Source organism: Sphaeramia orbicularis, chromosome 10 (assembly GCF_902148855.1).
Source record: "Sphaeramia orbicularis chromosome 10, fSphaOr1.1, whole genome shotgun sequence".
In the NCBI taxonomy this organism is placed as follows: Eukaryota; Metazoa; Chordata; class Actinopteri; order Kurtiformes; family Apogonidae; genus Sphaeramia; species Sphaeramia orbicularis.
In genome coordinates this window covers 52,497,533-52,524,390 of record NC_043966.1, presented here as the reverse complement: position 1 = coordinate 52,524,390, position 26,858 = coordinate 52,497,533, and the positions used below count along the sequence as shown (strand labels likewise).

The 26,858-nt window shown below is 36.8% G+C and overlaps 3 protein-coding genes across 5 annotated transcripts in view; 2 read left to right on the top strand and 1 right to left on the bottom strand.

Moving 5' to 3' along the window:
- Positions 1–11: 11 nt before the first annotated feature.
- On the bottom strand, positions 12–6,064 carry rab33ba (RAB33B, member RAS oncogene family a). Of its 2 annotated transcripts, none has more exons than XM_030145886.1 (3): positions 5,800–6,064; positions 5,461–5,710; positions 12–822 (listed from the first exon to the last, which is right to left on the bottom strand). In XM_030145886.1, the coding sequence occupies exons 2-3, from the start codon at positions 5,686–5,688 to the stop codon at positions 319–321; spliced, it is 732 nt and encodes a 243-aa protein (XP_030001746.1). In that variant the 5' UTR covers positions 5,689–5,710; positions 5,800–6,064; the 3' UTR covers positions 12–318. The 2 variants fall into 2 exon arrangements, with proteins under 2 accessions (XP_030001746.1, XP_030001747.1); XM_030145887.1 differs by having other exon boundaries at positions 5,461–5,719; positions 5,810–6,064.
- Positions 6,065–10,147: 4,083 nt separating this feature from the next.
- Positions 10,148–17,179, top strand: dcps (decapping enzyme, scavenger). Its single transcript, XM_030145885.1, has 7 exons — positions 10,148–10,504; positions 12,594–12,744; positions 13,332–13,477; positions 13,572–13,685; positions 14,641–14,751; positions 16,131–16,440; positions 16,985–17,179. The coding sequence occupies exons 1-6, from the start codon at positions 10,298–10,300 to the stop codon at positions 16,395–16,397; spliced, it is 996 nt and encodes a 331-aa protein (XP_030001745.1). The 5' UTR covers positions 10,148–10,297; the 3' UTR covers positions 16,398–16,440; positions 16,985–17,179.
- A 2,433-nt stretch (positions 17,180–19,612) lies between these two features.
- LOC115427076 (cancer-related regulator of actin dynamics) overlaps positions 19,613–26,858 on the top strand; it is an 89,217-nt gene continuing 81,971 nt past the window's right edge. Inside the window, exon 1 of one of the 2 annotated variants that reach the window (XM_030145459.1) lies at positions 19,613–19,744. In XM_030145459.1, coding sequence (XP_030001319.1) covers positions 19,680–19,744 — 65 coding nt within the window. In that variant the 5' untranslated portion in view covers positions 19,613–19,679. The remainder of the gene's footprint in view (positions 19,745–26,858) is intronic. The other variant, XM_030145462.1, reaches the window with a different exon arrangement.

Here is a 26,858-nt window from a genome sequence, read left to right as displayed (position 1 = left end):
TTATGTTATTGGCTTACTACATTTTAAAAATGGCAAATTTATTACATTATTGGCTGTTATTACATTATTGGCTTCTACAGGGGCAGGTTAAAAAAAAAACAACAACAGTCGAATCTGAAAATCATAATGTAGAAATCATCATAAATATTACCCCAGAAATCATGTATAGTCATTTCTAAAGCTAAGCACAAGTGCTGGAAAAGCTCCCCTCTTCACATTCATGTGTGTGTTTGACTGTGAGACTGTTTAGATGGATCCACATCTCTGCTGTCTGAACTCCTCCTGTCTTGAACATGTGTGACCTCAGGATGTTCTCCCTCAGCAGCTACTGCAGCCCCAGCTCCTGGCCCCATTGGCCCCATTGGCCCCATTATCCCTGCCCCTGCTAAGGTTGACCGTGTCTCCTGATCCACCAGGTGGCTGGCTCAACACCAGGGGCTTCTGGGATTTCAGCTTGTGAGCCACCGTCATAAAAATAGCCTCAACGTGGTCACTGTTTTGGCAGCTTCCGTCATCGTTGCTGCTTGGGTTCTTTGCCGACGTCTCAAACAGCGGCATGGAGTGGGCGTCTGCGAACTGCTGCGCCACATCTGTACCCACTTGAACGGAGTCCTGGAGGTCGCACTTGTTTCCAACTAGGATCCGAGGCACTTCTGTGCCCAAAGCGTGCTGCTTACACTCCTCGATCCAGGCAGGAAGGCTGCGGAAGCTGACCGCATTGGTGACATCATAGACAAAAACAACAGCGTGAACGTTGCGGTAGTAATGCTGCACCATGGACTTCCTGAAGCGTTCTTGGCCCGCAGTGTCCCACAACTGGATCTGTGGGGAACAAGGTGTGGAAATTTACCTGCTGTGACAACATGAACATTTTTATTGTTGTTGGCAAAGCGGAAGATGATGGATGGATGGATGGATGGATGGATGGATGGATGGATGGATGGATGGATGATGACAAATCCAATGAAAACAAAGAAGCCATTCTGATATGAAGTCCAGCTTGTGCCACAGAGTTCTACTACTGATCAAAAATGATCTGCTGCAAAATAACTGAACCTGAGCTGTAGCTGAACCAAGGTTCTAATAGTTTGGGATTTTTCATTATAGTTTAGTTTTATTTAGATTGGACTTTTTTTCCTCTAATTCAGCCATGTTATTATTTTACTGGTCCGGCCCACTGGAGATCAAATCAGGCTGAATGTGGAACCTGAAGGAAAATGAGTTTGAGAGCCCTGCTGTAGACTAACATGTATAAAAGTGCTGTCACTGTATGCAGACACAAAGTCTAAATCAGCTTGCGGTGCCTTCAGTCAGTTACCAAGCTCTTTCAAAAGAGCCATGCTTAGATTTAGTTTCCTTTTCAGTTTCATTGGTTTAGTAATTTCCGCTGATGTCTTTGTCAAAAATGAGACTAAAGATCAAGTATTACAACATTTCCTGTGTTTTTCTAACACAGCTGTGGTGCTTGGGGCAAAAAGTCCATTTTTATTTGAGTGTGTATGTGAAATAAAACTTTTAATTATAATATTATCATATCTGCCACATCTGGGCCACATCTAGTTCAGTAATACTTAAAAACTGAAGCTAATTTTCAATGCTACTTTAGGCACCTACTTTTGTGTTTTTTTACTATAGTTGTGATCATTTCCTAATTGTCCACTGTGTTGTACACAAGTGTGTAATAAAAACGCACCTTCACTTGAGACTTATTTTCATAATTCCATAAAAAAATCATAAAATATTTCTTATATTATTCCCTCTTTACTGTAATACTTTCTTGACTAATATATTCTTGGATGTTTTCGGCATGTAGTTTATGCCTCTGTACTAAACAAAGAAACTACACCTCATGTTCTTTCACATCTCTAACGTTCCTGCTTTATTCCTTTCTTCCATTTCCTGTCATGCCTTTCCTTTCAGATAGGTCACAGGTGTCAAACATGCAGCCTGGGGGCCAAATCCGGCCCGCCAAAGGATCCAGTCCGCCCCTTGGGATGAATTTGTGAAATGCAAAAATTACACTGAAGATATTAACAATCCTTTTAGTTCAGGTTCCACACTCAGACCAGTTCAGTCTCCAGTGGGTCAGACCAGTAAAATACTATCATAATAACATATAAATAATGTCAACTTCAAATGTTTCTCTTTGTAAATGTAAATATTTGCATGTATTTACACTAAAACAAAGTATAATTTTGCAAAAAATGTGAATAATCTGAAATGTCTTAAGAGAAGTAAGTAGAGTTTTAACAAGAAAAGCACTCAGAGAGCGCAGACCTCCACCAAGACAGATCTGCCCCCCCACCCCCAAAATTTAATCATTTCTTCCTCGTGCCAGTATCAACATTTCCTGAAAATTTCATGAAAATCCGTCCATAACTTTTTGAGTTATCTTGCTAACAAACAAACAAACAAACAAACACACATGCACGCATACAAAGCAAAGTGATCACAATACCTCCTGGTGGAGGAAACAAGATTCTGCCTGATAAATGTTTTGTGTGTTTGTAGATCCACTCTGATCTGTAAGTTATAATGTACATGTGTAAATGATAAACTGAAGCATAATACTGTTAAAATTACACTTATTTTCCAGTTTGTTCATGTTATTCACACCTTTTGAAAGGACAGTTTGTAGATGTAAACCTCTTCATAATGTAAATTAAATTAAATTAATATTTTCGCTCTAAAACATAGAGAAAAGTTTGGAGTTGACATTATTTATATATTATTATGTTATTATTTTACTGGTTTGGCCCACTTCAGATCAAATTGAGCTGAATGTGGAACTGAACCAAAATGAGTTTGACACCCCTGAGACAGGCCATCAGTTGCAGAGGTTTGTTGAGTGCCCACTAGGGATGTAACGATTACCGGTATAATGATAAACTGCTGTAAAATTCCCAGTGGTTAGTATTACCGTTTCAATTCTAATTATCATGATAACTGTGTTTTATTACCGCACTTTGAAAACTCAGAGAGAGAGACCTTCTATCTATCTATCTATCTATCTATCTATGGAAAAGAAACTAAAACAATTCAAACTTGATATTGAAAATGGTCAAACAGTGGCCATAAGGTGCCATCTTTAACCTCCTAAGACCCAGGAAATGTCAGCAAACTACCAGCTTTTTTTAATTTTATTTTTTATTAAATAAGTGCCTATATTAGAAACATCATGATGCAACAGTTTTTCAGATGCAGTTTTTAGATTTTTATGGAATATCCTTCGTGGTGGACAGTTTTCTTTTCTTTTTTTGGTATAAAGTTGTGAAACTCTTGTCCACAAATGTGGACAGAAAACCCATAGCTGGGTCTGAGGAGGTTAATGCACATTTGTATGTTTGATGTTTACATGGTCATATTTGAATGTCTCTGCCAACAAAGTACATTGTGCTGTTATTTTATTTGTTTCTTTGTTACCTCCGCCAAGGAGGTTATGTTTTTGCCAGGGTTTGTTTGTCTGTTTGTTTGTTTGTTTGTTTGTTTGTCTGTCCGTTATTGTGCAACATAACTCAAAAAGTTATGGAAAGATTTGGATGAAATTTTCAGGGTTTGTTGGAAATGGGATAAGGAAGAAATGATTAAATTTTGGTGGTGATCGGGGGTGGGGGGGGCCCACGGGGGGGGCCACTGATCAGCCTTGGCGGAGGTCTGCGCTCTCCGAGTGCTTCTAGTTTTGTTTTGTTTTTGTTTGTTTTTTTCAAAATACAATTTTATTAAATTATTTCAGTGTGTATTAGTACTTTTTGAACATTTTGAGCAAAATTTCAAAATTTCAACGACAGACAGACAAACAAACAAACCCTGGCAAAAACATAACCTCCTTGGCGGAGGTAACAATATCACAATAATAATGATAACCGTGATAATTTTGGTCACAATAACCGTGATATGAAATTTTCATATCATTACATCCCTAGTAAGGATGTAACGATTACCAGTATAACGATAAACCGCATTAAAATTACAGACGGTTAGTATTACTGTTTAAATTCTAATTATCATGATAACCGTGTTTGATTACTGCAGTTTTAGGGGGAAAAAACCCTATGTAAAGATCTGCTTTTATGTCAAATATTTGAGTATAGTTTTAATTTCTTACAATTTTAATTACCTCTGCCAAGGAGGTTATGTTTTTGCCAGGGTTTGTTTGTTTGTCTGTTTGTTTGTTTGTTTGTTTGTTTGTCTGTCTGTTTGTTTGTCTGTCCGTTAGTGTGCAACATAACTCAAAAAGTTATGGACAGATTTGGATGAAATTTTCAGGGTTTGTTGGAAATGGGATAAGGAAGAAATGATTAAATTTTGGTGGTGATCGGGGGTGGGGGGGCCCACGGGGGGGGGCCACTGATCAACCTTGGCGGAGGTCTGCGCTCTCCGAGTGCTTCTAGTTGTATATACCTAATATTTGGAACCAATATTCACTTTTAAAGTCTTTGAAAAGGTTCGTTAAGCATCTGTGTGTTATTTATGCAATAAATTATACAGATTTTTCAAATCGGATTTTATATATTTTTTGTGTTTTCTGCCCTTTTATGTTGATACAATAGGTTAAAGTGAAAAAAACAATAGGCAGTTGATATAAATGAAGTTGTGCTGAAAAACAGATCCCAAACATGGGTATAGTAAACATTTGTGTATATAGTATATAAAGGCAAAATCAAAAGGACTGAAAAACGGACAAAATAGGCTCAGACCACTAAGGGTTAATATTTGAATGTTTCTGCAACAGAAGGGACATTGGGACTATTATTTTATTTATTTATTTTTAAATACAATTTGGTTAAATTATTTCAGTGTGTGTATTAGTACTTTTTGAACATTTTGAGCACAATTTCAACAATACCGCGATAATAATGATAACCATGATAATTTTGGTCACAATAACTGTGATATGAAATTTTCATATGGTTACATCCCTAGTGCCCACTGCTGTGCCAGTCCTGCTGTTGTGCCGAATACTGTTCCCCTTTCCTAAGTCAGCCATGAAGAGGACAATATTGCAGTTATGTTTTTTTGTCTAGTTTAATATTAAAGAATGCGTAACTGTAAGGTATATAAAACTTTCTAAAGTTAAATCTTAGATACACAACACACAAAATATATACCAATATAAACAGATACTGCCGAAAACTGCATCACCTGCGGCTGGGGATGCAGTTTTCGGCAGGGAGCAGAATTCGGCACTACACGGGTACTGCCAAAAACTGCACCCCCCATTAGAATTAGCTTGTGAAGCTAAAGGAGTGACATGACTTTAGCAGCTCACATTTGGAGCTATTCTGGTGTGACAGGGTGAATTTGGTGCATTTTGTCCTCTTTATGGCTAACTTCGGAAGGGGGGGGGGGCTGTTTTCGGCAGGGAGCAGAACTGGGCACTACACCAGCCCTCTGCCCTCTGTTAGCATGTCCGGTGTCACTACTAGTTTTCTCTCTACCAGTTCGATCTCATCTCCAAACCTTGATTTTCTCGCCGTCGATCTCCACCAGCCTCTCCCTGAAGTCCACCCCGATCGTGGCCTCGGTCTTCTCCGGGAACTTGCCGGCACAGAAGCGGTAGGTGAGGCAGGTCTTCCCCACCCCAGAGTCACCGATCACGATGATTTTAAAGATGCGAGTCCTCGGCGGCGGAAGAGTGGAGCTGGAGAGAGAGCCGGAGAATTCAACCGAAGAGCCGAAGTCCGCCATAGCAGCCGGCGGAGGGTGGAGGCTGAACCGGCGGAGGGTGGAGGCTGGACCGGCGGAGGGTGGAGGCTGGACCGGCGGAGGGTGGAGGCTGAACCGGCGGAGGGTGGAGGCTGAACCGCGGGAGCCTTCTGGAGGAGCTGCTCGTGCGCTAGTTGTCAGCCAGGACGTTACCGCCTCCGTGGCGTCAGTCAAACCTAATCCGAAAACACCTACTGCCCTCTGCCATCATTAAAACATATGCAACGACTGTATACGAGTGTGTCCTCTGGTGACCAGCTTCAGTCAGTGACAGGAGGATTTCTGACTACATTATAATGTGAAACACTGCATCCCAGTAAACACCCCAGCACTCAGCTGTGAAGCCACGTATAGTATCGTCCCTTCTCGCGAGATCAAACGGGATGTGTCGTTCACTCAACACTTCCGGGAATAGTAAATTTCCTTCTTTTTTTTCAACTTTATTAATCAAAATCTGGTTATATATTCAATAAATTTCATAGAAAAAGACTTCTTTTTTCCAGACTGAGCAACAATATCAAACTTCAGTAATCAATATGAACATCATAAAAACAAAGTGAACATCATAAAATAAAATAAAATAAAATAAATAAAAATATATCAAAATAAAATCAGAGGTCTAATCAGGAATCAATACATTCAAATTTTCATAAACAATCAAGGCTCGTTTGGTTTTCACATGTCTCAGTGTCTTTTTGAAGTTTGTTATTTCATTCTTGTAAATTAAGAACAGTGGGGCGGGGGGGGTCTTCACAAATCTACATTTGTGTATAAATTGTTTGGCCATAATAATCAAAGTGTTACACATAATTTCTCTTTTTCTGTTTTCCATTATAACTCCAAATTTAATGTCTTTATACTCCAGTTTGGGCAGTTTGAGTGTCCTTCTCAGATGTCCATTCTTGAAATGCTGTCCAAAATGTGTAGGTGTATGGGCAGTGAAAAAAGTAAATGTTCTAAAGATTCAATTTCAAATTCACAAAAAACACAATTATTTTTCCTCAATATTAAATATTTGTCTCATAAAGTCAATGTAAGGATAAATATCATTCAGTGTTTTGAAATGAGTTTCTTTCACTTTTGGGGGTATGAGTAGAGTCAGGTATTTGGTTCTGATCCTGATTATAATTTCTTTAGTTATCCTAAAGAAATTATAATAAAATTATCCTCATTGAGAGTTTGTAATTTTCACAAGTTCAATAAAAAAAAGGCAAATGTTACTTTTGTGATTTGCTTTACATAGTTTCTTACAAACATAGGAAGTACTCTGGAAGTACTCAAAAGATACAACAAATACCTGTACCAATGGAAAATAGCAGAAGTTAGGTTATTATATTTCATAGCTTACAATAAAATATACCTAATCAAAACACTGGCAGCTATGTTCAGTTTTAATTTGTATTGTTTATATCCACAGTCAATCATAATGATGGAATGGTACAGATGACTTTATTTAACGTCTTTTTTTACTTTTCAACAGAAAGGTGACTGGGGTTAGGCCTTTGGAATGAAGGACAACAGCGACATCTGCAGGTTAAAGGAAATTACTGTGAAGAGTGAGATAAAAGAAATATTCAGCAAGCTAATAAAACATTATTTAAATTCTTATTCCCTGTCAAATTAATAAACAATAACAAAATACTGTAGTGTTTAATGTGTCTGTATAGATGACATCTATCCTGTTGACTAACTCTGTTTCTCATGTGTTAATAGGTGGACAGTGAATTTCACACTTTTTTTGTTGTTGCCATTTGACTGAATATGACATAACTTTGCAGAACTTTTGTTTCCTCCATTATTGGATTTAGAAAATAACCCCAAGGACTGCAAAGTAGGTTACTCATGAAGTCAAAATAATTCCAATACTGCCACAACTACTACTGCAGATGACAAATCACAACTGTGGATTCATTTAACAACAACAACTAATCAACAATGTGGTGCCTTACATTAATGTTATGGTTGTTAGCATTAGCATTACTGTAATACTGAGTGAGAGACAGAGAGTGATAGAGTAGTGTTAAACTACTCAAACCAGAGGCATTTTCAGTGTGTTTTCTACAGAGAAAATCACTCCCTGCCCTCCAACTGCAAACAACCTAATGTCACAATTATTAATCCCATAGTCTACATACAACATTATATGAATACAGTATATGGCCCTGTGTCGACAGTCTACTAAAAAAAAGTCAAATTAAACTTTGTATTAGCTCATCATATCAATGTGTGTGTGTGTGTGTGTATACATATGTTCATATTTGTGTGTGTTCATGTGTATGAACTTTCAATTCTAAACGTGTACAGCATTCAGATTTTTATGTTGTAATAATTATGTAATTACATATATGTAATCTATACATATCACACACACACACTGTACAGGGTGGGGAAGCAAAATTTACAATATTTTGAGGCAGGGATTGAAAGACAGTGTATGACCAATTAGTTTATTGAAAGTCATGTGAATTTATTTGCCACAAGAAAATGTCCATAATAGAAAATGTTTTTATTCTATGTGTCCTCCTTCTTTCTCAATAACTGCCTTCACACGCTTCCTGAAACCTGTGCAAGTGTTCCTCAAATATTCGGGTGACAACTTCTCCCATCCTTCTTTAATAGTATCTTTAACAAAGTCGACATTGCTGTGTGATGTTCTATTGGTAGCATGTTCTAAAACGCCCCAAACAGCAGAATCCAGAGGGTTTAGATCTGGGCTAGAAGGCGGACATAAACATGATTCCCAAAAACTGCTAAAGTTGGATTTGTTGCTGTTGTCAACAAGTGTTTTGGTGTTCTTGTGTAAGATTTTAACTTCAAATCATATTTTACTGCATTTCTAATGCTCTTGTTGTCTACCTCAAGTTCAATTGCCATTTTTCTCATGGATTTGGTTGGATCCTTTAGGATTTTGGATTTGAGAGCTTTAATAAAAGCTTTGGTACGTTTTTTGTTGCTTCCTCCACTTCCAGACTTTCTGGTAATAGTTTTGCTCATAGTCATTCTCTTCTTTCCATTATAAACAGTCTTTATGGACACTCCAACTATTTTTGAAATCTCCTTTGGTGTGACGAGTGCATTCAGCAAATCACACACTCTTTGACGTTTGCTTTCCTGATTACTCATATGGGCAAAAGTTTCTGAAAAGGTATGGATAATAGTGTTAGGTATGATTATGACATCAGTATATGTTTGGGTTCAAAACAACTGACGTAGTGTCTGCTGAGAAAAAACAACTAAATGTTCATTGTACATTTTGCTTCCCCATCCTGTATATGAAATACAGAAGAGTGTAAGAGTAGAAAGGGTGGGAAGTGGAATAAGGAGAGATGGAATAATAATGACACGATTAAGGCTGGGACACTGTGTATTAAATAAAAGAATGAAACTAACAGGGAAACACCAGACAGACAGGTTTGTGTGAGGGATGTCAGGAGGAGGAGTCTGTGGAGCATGTTCTACTAAGGTGCAGGAAATATGACACAGAGAGAGAGGAGAGGAGGAGGAGGATCATAGAGTTAGGGGTAAATGAATTTACACTGAAGGGGGTATTAACATGGGTGAGAGAGCACAGGTTAGGGCAGTGGGTTCCAACCTTTTTTGACTCCTGACCCCATTTTAACATCACAAATTTCTGGCGACCCCAGACATTCAAAATGGAGACTTTTTTTTTTTTTTTTGCTAAATTTAATTTGTTTTTGATCATGTAATAGTTTGTTATACTATGATGCAAATAAATGTTCGTTTTAGAGGACATTTAGTCTATATAATGTCTATTATTGTGGACAGAGGCAGTAAATCCAGGTGTAGATTACTGCACAAAGGGAGAACTGGATTGTCCTTGGTCAGGATCTGTCCAGTCAGTCCAGCTGTGATTTACAAGGAGGACAATTAATACTGAACAAACAAGAACTGAAACTATGAATTATGAAAGAGCTGCAGCATCTGAAACTGACCACAGTGAACATTTGGCAGATAAACAGAACCACAGTGCTGCAGTTTCACAGCCACAGTTTGTCATGTCTGTTATGGATTGTGATGGTCTCTGTAAACTCACCATATATTTTTTATTAGTAAGTCTTTTTTAATTTTTATTTTTATCAATTACTGGAAATTTGATTTTTAAAGAGCACTGGGTTATATGATAGGATTTGAGGGATACTGGGGCTGTATAGTGGAAAACAGAGGGAAGGTTGAGTGCATGAGAATATAGGTGAACAGATGCAGGTTTTTATTTATTTATTTATTTATTTTTATCATTTATTATTTATATTATAGGGTAAAGAATGTTTATCCATTGCCTGACCCACACTCCGGAGCAGAAGGTGGCGGTAATGCACCAATAAGCTGGATGACAACTGCCGTAAAACACGAAGAAGAAGAAGAAGCAGCAGCAGCAGCAGAAGAAGAAGAAGAAGAAGAAGAAGCAGCAGAAGAAGAAGAAGAAGAAGAAGCAGCAGAAGAAGAAGAAGAAGAAGAAGCAGCAGCAGCAGCAGCAGAAGAAGAAGAAGAAGAAGAAGAAGAAGAAGAAGCAGAAGAAGAAGAAGCAGCAGCAGCAGTGTGTGTAAACACAGACAGACTGCTCTTTGTAAACATGGCAGACGCACTCGCTAAACGTCAAACTGGCGGCGATGAAATAAATGAACTATCTCAGAAAGTCAAACGGGTCAAAGCTGACAACGAGTCTAAAAATGGAGGAGGACAGACTGAGGAGAGCCCAGAAAATGTTCTGAGTGGATTCCAAACATCTGCTGTTCTGAGTGATTCTGCGCGCGACAAAAGCATCTTCCTCCACGGACAGGTCAGTCCAGACAGAAGGTCCACCTGGACTGGACAGGCTGGGGTTAGGGAGGCGGGTTAAAGAGGAAGGAGCAGTCCACAGGGACAGGCGGAGACAGAAAAGTGGTGTTTTCTATTTTATATCCAGTCAAAGCTGTCTGTGTGTCACCGTATAATGGAACCTCAACTTCCGCCGGTGTATTTCAAAATAAAAGCCCCCTAATAGTCAAGCTGTGAGTGTGTGTGTGTGTGTGTGTGTGTGTGTGTGTGTGTGTGTGTGTGTGTGTGTGTGTGATTAGTTGGAAATTTATATTTTTGAAACATTTAAGTATATCATGACTGATTTTTTTCTTTTTTGAACACTATTGAATGTTTAGCGATATGTTAATTCTTATACATGTTTTATTTGTACATACTTTATTCACTCATTTTTGAAAATCTGTTCTTTGCAATTTATACAGAAATATTGTTTTAATGTTTCAGTCATACAAAAAGGGGAGAGCATTGTGACTAGGGATGTAACAATATCACGGTTATTGTGACTAAAATTATCACGGTTATCATTATTATTATCGTGGTATTGTTGAAATTGTGCTCAAAATGTTCAAAAAGTACTAATACACACACTGAAATAATTTAACCAAGTTGTATTTGGAAAAAAAAAAACAAAAAACACAAAATAAATAAATAAAATAAAATAATTGGTACAATATACTTCCTCTTGGCAGAAACATTCAAATATTAACCCGTAGTGGTCTGAGTCTATTTTGTCTGTTTTTCAGTCCTTTTGATTTTGCCTTTATATACTATATAAACAAATGTTTACAATACCCATGTTTGGGATCTGTTTTGTTTCAGCACAACTTCATTTATATCAACTGCCTATTATTTTTTTCAGTTTAACCTACTATAAAAACACAAAAGGACAAAAAACACAAAAAAAATATAAAATCTGATTTGAAAAATGTATGTAATTTATTTCATAAATAACACAAAGATGCTTAACAAACCTTTTCAAAGACTTTAAAAGTGAATATTGGTTCTAAATATTAGGTATATAAAATTAAAATTGTAATAAATTAAAACTATATTCAAATATTTGACATAAAAGCAGATCTTTACATAGGTGTTTTCACTGGAAAAGTGCGGTAATCAAACACAGTTATCATGATAATTAGAATTTAAACGGTAATACTAACCGTTGGCAATTTTACTGCGGTTTATCATTATACCAGTAATCGTTACATCCCTAATTGTGACCACATTTCTATTTATGTCTTGACATCTTCAACATAAGTGTAACTTTAAAGAGAAATAGGTCTCTTGATAGTTTGCCACTAAGTATATTAAGTATATTGCTTATATCACAGGTGTCAAACATGTGGCCCGGGGGCCAAATCCGGCCCGCCAAAGGGTCCAGTCCAGCCCTTGGGATGAATTAGTGACATGCAAAAATAAGATATTAACAATCCTTTTAGCTCAGGTTCCACATTCAGACTAATTCCATCTCAAGTGGGCAGGATTCACTAAAATACTATCATAATAACATATAAATAATGACAACTTCAGTTTTTTTCTGTTTGTAAATGTAAATATATTCATGTTTTTATGCTAAAACATAGTATAGTTTTGCAAAAAAAAAAAATGTGAATAACCTGAACAAATATGAACAACCTGAAATGTCTTAAGAGAAGTAAGTACAATTTTAACAATATTCTGCCCGCTACTAAATGTTTTGTGTGTTTGTAGATCCACTGTGATCTGTAAGTTATAATGTACATGTGTAAATGATAAACTGAGGCAGAATATTGTTAAAATCACACTTATTTTTTCAGTGTTCATGTTATTCACATCTTTTGAAAGGATAGTCTGTAGATGTAAACCTGTTCATAATGTAAATTTACTTTTTTTGCTCTAAAACATAGAGAAAAGTTTGGAGTTGACATTATTTATATATTGTTATGTTATTTTTTTTTACTGGTTCAGCCCACTGCAGATCAAATTGAGCTGAATGTGGCCCCTGGACTAAAATGACTTTGACACCCCTGGCTTAGGCCATTGAATTTAGATTTAGATTGCTTCCATGAAACTGTCAAACATGACCTCTCCAGCTTGCAGGTCAGGAGGCGGTCATGATCCTGGAGAAGACCCCCATCAGAGAGGACAGTCTAGCTGAGCTCCTCAGTGGCTCCAAGTTGAATCTGGAGATGAGAAATGACATCTACAGCACATATCGACTGCAGCCCCCCCCTCACCTCAATGGTACGCTCATGTACACTAGAAAAACACTCTGAGAGCACAGACCTCCGCCAAGGCAGATCAGCCCCCCACCCCACCCCCATTTGTTCCATGTACCAGCTGTCAACATTTCCTGAAAATTTCACCCATATCCGTCCATAACTTTTTGAGTTATCTTTCTGACAGACAAATAACTGTATCACTTTTGCTACACACGATGAATCAGTCTTCAATATCTTGTAGAACCTGTTGGGAACTTATTTTGTACTTTTTTTTACCAAGCACTCTGACCATTCATTGTGAAGTTCCACATACATATGTTGAAAATATCCCTGTCTCCCAATGATAAAGAATCCTTTTAAAAATTCCTGGATACAGACAGTGATCTGGATCATTCCCAAAATCTAATCAATTGTTACTTGTCCCATTTCAGACATTTCCTGAAAATTCCATCAAAATCCATCCATAACTTTTTCAGTTATGTTGCTAACTAACAAAAAAAAAAAAAAAAAAAACAATGGCAAAAACATAACCTTGGCGGAGGTAACAATGCCTCCAGCTGCCACTGTGGACAGTATGTATTGGAGATCTTGTTTGTTTGTCCTTTGCAGAGATCAAGACAACAGTGGTGTGTCCCGCTACAGAGAAACATGTGAAGAAATACCAGCGTCAGGAGAGTTTCCTGGTGGAGGAAAGAGGGGATGATTATCAGTCCATCACTCTGCCCTACATCCAGGAGCAGAGGTTCAGTGTCCAAGTCAGTGTTGTCTGGTTTCACCATCAGTTCCCGTGTTTGCATCATACCATAGTAAATGACATGAAAGGTTGTTGACATCAATTTCACCTTCCAGTGGGTTTACAATATCTTGGAAAAAAAAGCAGAGGCTGATCGGATCGTTTATGAAGATCCAGACCAGACGGTTGGCTTTGTCCTTCTGCCAGATTTCAAATGGGATCAGAAACAGGTGAGACACAACAGAAGAAACAGGAAAGATCACGTATGGAAGTAAATCTGTCTCATCAGATTTTTGCACTGAAATTGTCTGAATTCTTTGTCTCTGAATTCACCTCTGTTCATAAATTTAGAATAAAAAAAATTCAGATGCAAAAAATTCAAATCACACATCCGTGCTGACCGTCTTCTCGCATTGGTGTCACATGATCAACCTAATGTAACTCGATTGGCTGTCTGTCTGTTCAGCTTGAGATAGAATCGATTGCTTTTCCTTGGTGTCCTGGATGTGTGATCGGAATTTTTGCTTCTGAATTATTTTTATTCTAAATTTATGAACATAGTTAAATTGAGAGACAAAAAATCCAGATACTTAATTTCAGTGCAAAAAAAAATTCAGTGCTCGAAATTCAATGGCTTTTATAATTCAAAATCTGATGAGACAGATTTACTTCCATAATCACACTTCGTATGAAACACCTTTCACCAAAATAAAAATAAAAAAAATCCAGCAGTTTCGCCACAGAAAACAGCAATAACAAGTGAAAGCAGAGTCGACTATCATGAACTAACAAACACTGTCTATGAACTCAAACGTTCTCACTTTGAATTTTTCGGTGGACTGTGAAACTGCGATAATAATGTGTAAAGTAAACAATGAGATGTTTCAAGTTCGACTCAGTATGTTTCCACAGGGTTAAACAAAAATTAGAACAAATGCAAAATAAAGGTGTTAAAGGAAATAACTGAAAGAAATGAAACTTGTAAACTAAAGGTCAAAAAAAGAGCAATCAGCAAATAGAAAAGTACGGTGCAGTGTGAGCTGAGTTGTACACGCTGAAAATAAAACTAGAACTAAAGAACAGGGTTTTTTTGTTACAATGTGCATCAAGTTGCTCCTCCTCAGTTTCCAGCACCAAAGCTTTTAATAGTTTTGAAACTTCTGCTCCTCCTTCTGTTTCTTATAGGTGGATGACTTATACCTGATTGCCATTTCACATCAGCGGGGTATCAAGAGCCTCCGAGATCTGACGTCAGAGCACATACCGCTGCTTCAAAATATCTTTCAGAAGGGAAAGGTGAGGACACAGCTGTGGTTTTGGAGAAATAAGAACAGAAAACATGCACCAACCAACCAACCAAGGTTCTAATAGTTTTGGATTTTTCATTATAGTTTAGTTTTATTTAGTTTTTGCTTTTTTTTTTCTAATTCAGTTAGATTTAATTAGTTTTTAGAGCAGGTTTGCTCATTTTTATTAGTTTTTGTTTTTTTTCTAAATGCTTAGTTTTACTTTAGTTTCAGTTTTTTAATATTTTTTCTCTTCTTCGCCGTCATATTCATATATTCATATATTGTAAGATTAATGTAAATAATTAAAATTGTAATGTAGTATAGAGGAGACCCCAGGAAGAATAGCAACTGATGATTCAGTTGCTAATGGGGATCTTAATAAATTAAATGAAATATTCACATAAATCCCAGACAGGACTCTGCTGCTTTAGTCTCCATGTTTCCAGGTAGAGTTCGGACCCGAAGATGATTCTAAACCAAAAAATGATGGACCATGAAGTGTCGTATGGTGCCGACAGCTAAAATTTTATCCATAATTTTTATATGTTTAGTTAGTTTTATAAGCACACAATACACTTTCAGTTAGTTATGTTTTTTTTTCTTTTAATTATAGTTTTTATTTATTTCAGTTAACAAAAATGTTTTTTCAATTCTAGTTTTTGTCATTTTGTTAACGATAATAACCTTGGGTGGCACTAAACCTTTTTCACATTTCATAATCTTGCTAAATTAATAGTTGGATGCAAAGTTATTATTGTTAACAAAAACTAATGAAATGACGAACACTAGAATTGAAAAAACATTTTCATTTACTGAAATAAATAAAAACTATAATTAAAAGAAAAAAACAATAACTAACTGAAACTGTATTGTGTGCTTAGAAAGCTAACTAAAATGTATAAATGTTATGGATAAAATTCCCTTCGTTTTCGTCTTTGTCAACGTTGGATTGATACGAAAGTGATTTATTTCGCTCTAGCAGTTTTAGCTAGCAGCACCATACGACACTTTTTGCTCCGTCACTTGTGTTCACTTGTGGTTTCCAGTCGTCTTCTGGTCCCCACTCTACCTGGAAACATGGAGACTAAAGCAGCAGAGTCCTGTCTGGGATTGATTTGAATACGACCACAGAGAAGAAGAGAAAAGAGACCACTGAACTACAACTAAACTACAACTGAACTAAAACTAAGCATTTAGAAAAAAATGAAAACTAATAAAAACTATCAAACCTGCTCTAAAAACGAATTAAAACGAACTGAATTAGAGAAAAAAAAGTCAAAACTTAATAAAACTAAACTAGAATGAAAAATCCAAAACTATTAGAACCTTGGTTGGATGTCTCTGTCTTGTTTAAACCACGTGTTTGTTTGTTTGTTTGTGATGTAGGAGGCCATCCTGCAGCGCTACAATATGCCGTTCAGTAAGCTCCGAGTGTACCTGCACTACCAGCCCTCCTACTACCACCTGCATGTCCACTTCACTAAACTGGGTTATGAGGCGCCGGGCTGCAGCGTAGAGCGAGCCCATCTCCTCACAGACGTCATCCAGAACCTGCAGTCTGACCCACAATACTACAAAACCCGCACCCTGCACTTCCCCCTCAGGGCCGATGATGGATTGCTGAGCAGGTTCAAGGACGCTGGAAGACTCTAACGTACAGAGACTGACAAAAACAAACAAACACTCATTCTCAAATGTTGCATTTCCACTACGTGGTACCGGCTCGACTCGACTCAACTCGGCCTTTTTGCGTTTCCATTACGAAAAGGACCTGGAATCTGGTACCCGGTACTAGTTTTTTGGTATCACCTCCGCCGAGGTTCCAGGACTGGGGACCAGATACTAAAACATGACGTGTAAACACTGCAGACCACTGATTGGTCAGAGTCGTCTCTGTGACCCGCCCTTTTACAAAAACAGATGCAGAAGTTGACAGTAAATCTGTCGGTAGGTGAATCCACATGTTGACAGTCTGTAAAACTACACCATGGTTTGTCCAGGAGGTTCAGACGTAAAAATTCAGCATGAGCTTGACGAGACAACACGCAACGAGCGAGTTTATCAGCGACTCTCTGAGCTACAACACGGAAGTAACACGCAGCATCGCTATGACGACCGGGTACTGTAAAGTCTGTAGTATCCTGTAATGGAAACGGTCTGGAATAGGACCTGGTACCAGAGTCGAGTCGAGCTGAGCTGAGTCGAGCCGGTTCCACGTAATGGAAACACGGCAAAATGAGTTTTGTTTTGATAAGTGAGGATGTTTTATGTGGATTTTATATGTTTGGACAACTTCCTGTCTGAATCCTCCTGTTTTCATGCCAACAGATGTGTGACATCAGATTAGAGGAGAAAACATGTTTCTGTTAGTGTTTTTTATATGCTTTTGTTTGGTGACTTAATTAAAGAGGCCTTTTTCTACTGTCTTTGGTGCATTTAAGGATAAAGTGGACTATGGGACAGACTTTATGCAAGTTTATTTATATAGCACATTTCAGCATCAAGGCAATTCAAGGTGCTTCACACAGGACACAAAAGAAACACATTTATACATTATTATAAAAGAAACACTTTCTGTGATTAGAAACAGCAAATAAGAAAACAACACATAAAAACACACACACATTGAAGTAAGAGTTGTGGTGCAGAGTCTCGAAGGAGAATATAAAATTTAAAAAGTAAAAAGCCTTTTAGTCAAAGGCAGCAGTGAACAGGTGAGTCTTTAACCTGGACTTTAAAGAATTCAGACTCAGCAGACCTGAAGGCATAAACTTTAAAGCTGGTACAACACTAGGTGGCAGTATAAACCCAAAATTGATTTTTATTCTTATTTTTTTTATCTTTTAACCTCCTAAGATTCACTGTTCACATTTGTAGACAAGAGTTTCACAACTTTATACAAAAAAAGAGAAAACTGTCCACCACAAAGGACATTTCATAAAAATTTTAAAAACTGCATCTGAAAAAACTGTTGCATCATGATGTTTCCAGTATAGGCACTGATTTAATAAACAAAAAAAAGCTGGTACTTTGCTGACATTTCCTGGGTCTCAGGAGGTTCAATTCAATGCACAAGAAAACAAAAGCTTCACTATTAGAAGTCTGGGCTGGGTATCGGTCTGTTGACTTTTTCTAAGACGCAGAAACGGAGCAATCAGTATGTTCTATGCCACAGGTGTTAAACATGCGGCCCGGGGCCAAATCTGGCCCGCCAAAGGTTCCATTCTGGCCCTGCAGAATGAAAGTGCAAAAATGAACTGAACAGTCCAGGTTGTCCAAATCCTTTTGGTTCAGGTTCCACATACAGACCAATGTGATCTACAGTAAAAATAACAACACAATAACCCAGAAATAATGACGACTAATTTTCTTTGTGGAAAATTATGTGGAAAAGATTGAAGTGAAAAAAATAACATTACACTGAAAATATTTACATTTATAAAACTATTCTTTCACAATAAAATGCAAATAAATACATGAATAAAAACAGAGATGAACAACCTGAAATGCATTTGTGGATCCACTGTGATCTGTAGTTGCACTAATAATAATAATAAAAAACAAAAAAAGATGTGAATAAACCCGGAAAAAAACTGAAATTTCTTAAGAAAAATCAGTGCAGTTTTAACAATATTCTGCCTCCACTTCTCATTAGTCCATGTGCATTCTGGATCAGATCTACAAAGACACTAAACACTGAGGAACAGGAAGAAAAGAGTTCAAACTGGACTGAATTTAATACAGACATTTCAGGTTGGTCATATTTGTTCAGGTTAGTCACATTTTATTGTTACAGGATAGTTTGTAGATGTAAATATTTTCATAATTTATGTTATTTTATACTCTAAAACAAAGACAAAAATTTGAAGTCATTATTTATAGACATTAGGTAATATATTTTTTCACATCAAACTGAGAAGAAAATATGCAGGTTTTTGTCGGTTCTTCTGCTGTTATTATTTGACTGTAGATCATATTGGTCCGTATGTGGAACTGCAACTAAAATGAGTTCCACAGCCTGGACTGTAGTTGTGTTAATAATAACAGATGGAATATTGTAGAAATCGTTCAAATTTTAGTTCCAAACTCCAAAATTTTAACAATATTCTGCCTGTTACCAAATGTTTATGTAACACTGTGTGTAAATGTACATGTAGAAATAATAAGTCGAGGCATAATATTGTTCAAATTGCACTAATTTTTCAAATGAAATTTCTTTTTTTCAGGTTATTCACATCTTGTTTTGTCAAATGTAAATATTTTCATGATTCATTTGGGTTTTTTGTACTAAAACAAAAAGAAAAACTTGGATTTGTCAGTATTTATAGGTTATTCTGTTCTTATTTTACTGGTCTGGCCCGCTGCAGATCAAATTGGGCTGAACATGGAACTGAACCAAAATGAGTTTGACAGCCCTGTTCTATGCTGTAGCTTTTCAGGTCTTGTAAATACAGCTGACAATGATAGTTTCTGCACAAACAATCTGAACTTGAACAGGCTTCCTCGGTTGTTTAGTGTGATTCCCACAGACTCCAGAAAATCCCAAACAAAAAAGATGTGAATAACCTGAAAAAACTGAAATTTACTCATAAAAATAATCATAAACATATATTTGTACTACATTTGATTGTAATAGTGTCTCTGAGCCTTCAGTTGATTAAACCTCGTTCAGGTCTCCTCTGGGATCAGTCTTCCCATAAATTACTTTTGTTTATTGACCTGCAGTTTTATACCGAACATACCAAACAGTTTTATTCAGCTTACATTCATAGTGGGATATTTAGGACGTGCCAGCAAGCTAATGATGCAGAAATAATGGAACTTCCTTGTAGCTGAGTGTTTTCCGAGCCGGCCCTGAACGCATCACCGCGGAGCCCGGTGAAGGCAGAGCAGGACTGAGACAATAATCCAATCATCGGTCCGTGAACACAGCTCATGTCTTGGCTCCAGTCTCTGCGGGATGACTTCACTCTGAGGCCGTTTGAGACCCCGCACACACAGTGAGTACCATCCCCGCACTGTCTGGGTTCTTTCACACACTGAACGCAACTTTTCTGCTTTTGGGTTTTTGCGCCGCGATGAGTTCAGGGACTGCTGGTTCTGTGGGAGGATGGGGGGTGTTCCTGATCCACACACAGTCCTGCACTCCTGGGCTGTTGGTGTGTGCATTCATACCCGGGGTACAGCGGTGTGCTGGGGGTCTGAACCCGCTTTTCCTCCCATTAGGGGCGGTGGAAGGTGGTGCCGCTGCCCGGGCTGTGGGCACCACAGTCCCGGTGCTTTAGGACCGAGGTGACCAGGGGCTGTGGACAGGACAGACCCAGCGCATCTGTGTTGGGAATGTGCCTTCAGTCAGTTTTTTTGGTGTGATATCAGTCTTTTTTAAATAAAAAACTGGATATTAATCTAAACTTCAAAACTTAATATATAAAGACAGATCTGCCTGTACAGAAACTGTTTACTCTTAATCTCATTTCATTATCAGCGAAATTTCATGTGCATGCAAGCAGATTTACCAACACAAACCCAGCTTTGTGGTCTTTCAATCCTACTTAAAATCCCACTTGGACACTCTTAACTCCTGCACTAACTCTAAAGCTGTGAAAACTAAAGCCTTATGGAACGAACTGAAGTTGTAATTTTTTTATTTTTAATTTTTTTATTTAATTTATTTACCTATCTGTGTATTTATATGTAATTTCTTGCTGCCTCACCTTGAGTAGGGCTGTGTATTGGCAAGAATCAGGCAATACAATACAAATCACAATACTAGGATCACAATACAATATATCGTGATATATCATGATACTGTTAAAAAGGCAATTTTTTGTTTGTTTCATTTTTTGAAATGATTATTTCCTGGAAGAATTGAATTACACCAGAAATCTGCACAAATACTAAACACGTTTTTATTTGATCACAACAGGATCTAATGTTCTATCACCAAATGTTCCTGTGTTCAAACTGAAATTCTGTTTTACACACATTCCAGTTTCAGATCCTGTTCAAATGTTCAGATTCTATTTGTTCTGAACTAACATCAGAACAGGATTTTAGTTCAATCCCAACAAAGGAACTACCATCTGCCTCTCAGACAATAAAATGTGCTTTTAGGATGATTCAAATTACCATTATTCAATAAAACAGTGTTAAATAATAATAAATAAGATATGAACGATAAAGAAAAACAAAAAACAATTAGAAAAACACTCGGAGAGTGCAGACTCCCCCCCCCAACACCACCAAAATTTAATCATCTTTTCCTTGTGCCAGTATCAACATTTCCTGAAAATTTCATCAAAATCCATCCATATCTTTTTCCGTTATGTTGCTAACTAACTAACTAACAAACCCTGGCACAAACAGAACCTCCTTGGCAGAGGTAAAAATGAACCTCCGCCATGTCTGCATTTGAAAAAATACCTAAAAATATTGATACAGTAATTTTGAATATCGATATGGTATTGTGAAATGAAATATCGTGATATATTGCAGACCTGATATTTTCTAACAGCCCTACTGTGGACAACAGTAAAACCCCAGTAAACCTATTTGAATTCTATGTAAATCTATGGTAATCTTTTGAAACAGTGTGTAACTGTAATGTGGGGGTTGTCAGTCAGTGTTACTTAAAGAAACCTTCACCTACTGTTTGGACTGAACCAAACCTTCTGTGACTGGTTGAATCCCACATGACTCCACCAACTCATTAATGTTAGTTTATAGTCCACTAGCTATTAACCTCCTGAGACCCAGGAAATGTCAGCAAAGTACCAGCTTTTTTGTTTTTTATTGGAAACATCATGATGCAACAGTTTTTTCAGATGCAGTTTTTAAAAGTTTTATGGAATGTCCTTTGTGGTGGACAGTTTTCTTTTCTTTTCTTTTTTTGTATAAAGTTGTGAAATTCTTGTCCATAAATGTGGACAGAAAACCCATAGTTGGGTCTGAGGAGGTTAAAGGTGAATTAAACTGAGATGCAACAATAAAGATGAGTTCTTATTAGGTTTAAGTTCAAAGTAAATCCAGACTTAAATGTAGCGCAGCTCTGTCACATAAACTTGATGTTAGTTTAGTTTAAACCAAGTCAAATTAATATAAGACGAAATTAAGTTACACATCATGTGTAAATTAAAAATGATCAGGCTCCTTTTTTTCACTATTTTGCTATAAATAAACAAACATTTTCTTTGAATCGTACACTTAGTTTAGTTTTCAGTGGACTTTTGGCTTTATTCAGTGTGAGGTAGTGAGCTCATCCAAACAGAGTGTCTGAGCTCAGTGTTTGGTACAGGCAGGTCAAGGACAGTCCAGATTAAACCGTTATCTTTCACTGTGTGGGAACCACTGTAATCCTGAACATAGACACTGACTGATTCACATACAGCCATGTTGTGTGTGAGCGTTTGACCATGAAAGACCCTATTGATCCAGACTTCAGTGATCTGATGCTCATGAGGGTTAACCGTAGGACTATGTGGATTTCTGATAGCAGCATTTCTTTGTGTTGTAAATGATGACCAACAGTCTGCACAAAAGCCTCCTTAAAAGCCTCCCAAGCCCTGATAAATGATGCTTTTGAGCAGTAAACGGAGTTAATATTATCACACTGGAGGAGGATACATGAGCTTAAGGGCATGGCTGTGGTTTATCTGACTGAGGATCTTCATAAATATGCCTGTGTGTGCTGTCAACTGGTGGCATCCTGATTAGAGGGTTGAGCCGGTCATCTGTCACTGGGTCACTGAAGGACAGACCCCAGGAGGTTTTAGAGTCCTTCTTTTTACTGCCTTTCACCTTTAGGCTCTACTTGTTTCGTTAGTTTTCATTAACGATAATAACCTTGCACATTATTTGGTTAACGTTCAGGTAAACTCTGGAATGGACTGTTCACATGCCTCCTGTTGCTTCATCAGCCACTGAAACAGTGTGAGTGAGCAAGCAGAGGAGAAAAAATCCCATAAAGCTCAGCTGGGAACTGAGCCGGAGAGATAGAAGAAGAAAACTCAGCTCACTGAGGCAGTGGGTTATTGTGTACGATAACACACACACATATATACAATATGCACACACAAACACACACCATCCAGTGCAGCAGGCTTAAGCCAGGAGTATGACAAGGGCTGTGTATTGGCAAGAATGTGGTGATACGATACAAATCACAATACTAGGATCACAATACGATATATCACGATACATCATGATACTGTTAAAAAGGCAATTTTTTGTTTGTTTCTTTTTTTTAAATGAAGAATTGAATTCCAGCAGGAATCTGCACAAATACTAAACACATTTTTATTTGATCCCAACAGGATCTAATGTTATATCACAAAATGTTCCTGTGTTCAAACTGAAATTCTGTTTTACAGACATTCCAGTTTCAGATCCTGTTCAAATGTTCAGATTCTATTAGTTCACAACTAACATCAGAACAGTATTTGAGTTCAATCCCAACAAAGGAACAAACATTATTTAATAAAGGAGTGCTAAAGAATAATAAATAAAATATAAACAAAAATCAACCTCCACAATATCTGCATTTGAATAAATACCTAAAAATATCGATACAGTACTTTTTAATATCGATACAGTATTGTGACATTAAATATCGTGATATACTGCAGAACCGATATTTTCTTACACCCCTAATCAAGAGATGATGATTCAAGGATAGTGGACACATCTGTCTGATATGTCAAATTGTTTTTTCTCTTAGGAGAAAAAAACATTTTTTTAAATTTCTCTTAACAGAAAAAAAATGCAATTTTGAGGAAAAACCTACATTTATGAGAATAAAACCATAATGTTGAGATAAAACTCAGTAACGGTTTTCCAGTCACTGTGGCCTGTAAATATTAAAGTGTCCAGGTCTGTTTGTGTATTTGTTGATACTGGCTGCTTGAATGTGTTAAATATATGCATCATGTGGTGGGAGAATCTTACCCTCATTTGTCGGCTGTAACCAAGGTTATTATCGTTTTATGAAAACTGAAATAAAGAGACTATAATTAAAAGAAAAAAAAAACGTAACTAACTGAAACTGTATTGTGTGTTTACAAAACTAACTAAAACATATAAAAATTATGGATAAAATTCCCTTCGTTTTCGTCTTCGTCAGTGTCGGACTGATACGAAATCAATTTATTTTGCTCTAGCAGTTTTAGCTAGCGTCATCATATGACACTTCACAGTCCGTCACTTGTGGTTTCCAGTCGTCTTCTGGTCCCCACTCTACCTGGAAACATGGAGACTAAAGTTGGGAGAAAGCAGCAGAGTCCTGTCTGGGATTTATTTGAATACGACGACAGAGAAGAAGAGAAAAGAGACGACTAAACTAAAATTAATACTAAAACTAAAGTAAAACTAAGCATTTAGAAGAAAATGAAAACTAATAAAAACTATCAAACCTGCTCTAAAAACGAATTACAACAAACTGAATTAGAGAAAAAAAGTTCAAACTAAATTAAACTAAACTAGAATGAAAAATCCAAAACTATTAGAACCTTGCTGCAGACCTATTTACATTACAACAAAGAGAGACGGCAGAGAAACGGGGGCGAGAGAGAGAGAGAGAGAGAGAAAGAGAGAGAGAGAGAGAGAGAGAAGATGGCTTCCAGATGTGAGGTGGAATTCGGTGAGCGGCACAGCGACTCCCCTCTTCTTCTGGACTGAAAGGCAGACCCAGATCTGGATCAGCCTGAGCATGTTGTAATGGAGAGAAGAGGAGATGAAGAAACCACAGAAATGAGAAGGAGAGGGAGAAGGAGGTGGACTGCAGGGGCGAGCGAGAGTAAGTGAGGGAGAAGAAGCGACAGAGACGAGGAAGAAGAGGATGGAAAGAATAAATAAAAAGGAGGAGAGGGAAGAAAAGACCACAAGTCCATGCAGATGTAAGAAATTCTTCAGCACTGGTTAACAGAAAGTCCACCAAAATGAAACACTCAGTTCAAGTCTTCAGTATACTGTTCTGCACTTTACCAACCATCTGAATTTCATACACGTCTCCACTTATTCATGTAGTTCTCTCAAATACTGTATTTTCTTTCCCCCATTACTACTAATAAGAGTAGGGCTGTGTATCGGCAAGAATCTGGTGATACGATACACATCACAATACTAGGATCACGATACGATATATCACGATACTGTTAAAAAGGCAATTTTTTTGGTTGTTTCTTTTTTTAATGATTATTTCCTTGAAGAATTGAATTACACCAAAATCTGCACAAATACTAAACACATTTTTATTTGATCCCAACAGGATCTAATGTTCTATCACAACATGTTCCTGTGTTCAAACTGAAATTCTGTTTTACAGACGTTACAGTTTCAGATCCTGTTCAAATGTTCAGATTCTATTAGTTCAGAACTAACATCAGAACATTATTTGAGTTCAATCCCAACAAAGGAACAAACATTATTTAATAAAAGAGTGTTCAATAATAATAAATAAAATATAAACAAAAATCAACCTCCACCATATCTGCATTTGAATACCTATAAATATCAATACAGTATTTTTAATATCAATACAGTATTGTCAAATGAAATATTGCGATATATTGCAGGACCGTTGTTTTCTTACACCCCTAAATAAGAATGGACAGACACGAGGACACCTGCCTTTAACCTTTGACCACATATTTGAGCCAAATTTTTACTACATTGTGTCAAATGTCTCTTGAATTAAATGTAATGAGGATGGACTGACTTCCACACATGGACCATGAATACATCTAAAAATCTGACGAATTAAAAAGTAAAGTCATGATATTATGAGAAAGTCACACAATGTACAAGTTATTATATTACAAGAATAAAATGGTATTCTGTAGAAAAATGTATGTATTGACACAAAGTCATAATATTACATGAATAAAGACATCACATTATGGGGCCAAAGTTCTCTAGTTTTCAGTAAAAAAAAGCCTAAGAATATTTTGAGGAAAAACTCCCCTTCATAAATCACAGTGTCAGGAATTTTCTCTGGGGAGTGAAAGTTAATCTGATTCCTACACATCATTGAAAATGTGATATTTTAGGAATAGTTTAACAAAATGTTGAAAAAGATATGGTTAAAGTTTTTACTTAGATGCTGGGATAAACTGAGACTGTTCAGGTGGTCAAAGGTCAAAGGTCAACATCACTACATTCTCATATGTATCATTCTATTGATCATGATTTTCTCTGAGATACCTTAAAGGATTTAAAAAAATAACTTCTCTGAAACATCACTTGGAGGAATGAGTTGATTTGATTTTGATGTCAAAGGTTAAAGTCACTGTGACCCCCCCCCCCCCCCCCCCCCCAAAAAAAAAAGTTCAAAACTGCTTGTAATTGAGCGAGTTGAATCAAGAGTAGGGTTGTGGATTAGCAAGAATCTGGCGCTACAATACAAATCAAATCACAATACTAGGATCACGATACGATATATCACAATATATCATGATACTGTTAAAAAGGCAAATTTTTGTTTGTTTCTTTTTTTTTAAATGATTTTTTCCTGGAAGAACTGAATTACACCAGAAATCTGCGCAAATACTAAACACATTTTTATTTGATCCCAACAGGATCTAATGTTCTATCACAAAATGTTCCTGTGTTCAAACTGAAATTCTGTTTTACAGACATTCCAGTTTCAGATCCTGTTCAAATGTTCAGATTCTTTTAGTTCAGAACGGACATCAGAACATTATTTTAGTTCAATCGCAACAAAGGAACTAACATTATTTAATAAAAGAGTGTTGAATAATAATAAATAAAATAGAAGCAATAAAAGAAAAACAAAAAACAAAAATGAACCTCCACAGTATCTGCATTTGAATAAATACCTAAAAATATCGATACAGTATTGTAAAATGGAATATCACGATATATTGCAGAACTGATGTTTTCTTACACCCCTAATCAAGAGATGATGATTCAAGGATAGTGGACACATCTGACTGATATGTCAATTTTTTTTCTCTTTGGAGAAAAACAACATTTTTTAAAATTTCTCTTAAGAGAAAAAAATGCAATTTTGAGGAAAAACTTATATTTATGAGAATAAAACCATAATGTTGAGTAAGGCTGTTAGAAAATATCGGTTCTGCAGTATATTGTGATATTTCA

What these genes read in the sequence shown, in the direction of transcription:
- dcps (XM_030145885.1), top strand. Translation starts at nt 10,298, where the DNA reads ATGGCAGACGCACTCGCTAAACGTCAAACTGGCGGCGATGAAATAAAT. An exon ending in AGCAGAGGTTCAGTGTCCAA is followed by an intron (nt 13,478 to 13,571) that starts GTCAGTGTTGTC and finishes TTCACCTTCCAG; the next exon opens with TGGGTTTACAATATCTTGGA. An exon ending in TCAAATGGGATCAGAAACAG is followed by an intron (nt 13,686 to 14,640) that starts GTGAGACACAAC and finishes TGTTTCTTATAG; the next exon opens with GTGGATGACTTATACCTGAT.
- rab33ba (XM_030145886.1), bottom strand. Translation starts at nt 5,688, where the DNA reads ATGGCGGACTTCGGCTCTTCGGTTGAATTCTCCGGCTCTCTCTCCAGC. An exon ending in TCGACGGCGAGAAAATCAAG is followed by an intron (nt 823 to 5,460) that starts GTTTGGAGATGA and finishes TGTTCCCCACAG; the next exon opens with ATCCAGTTGTGGGACACTGC.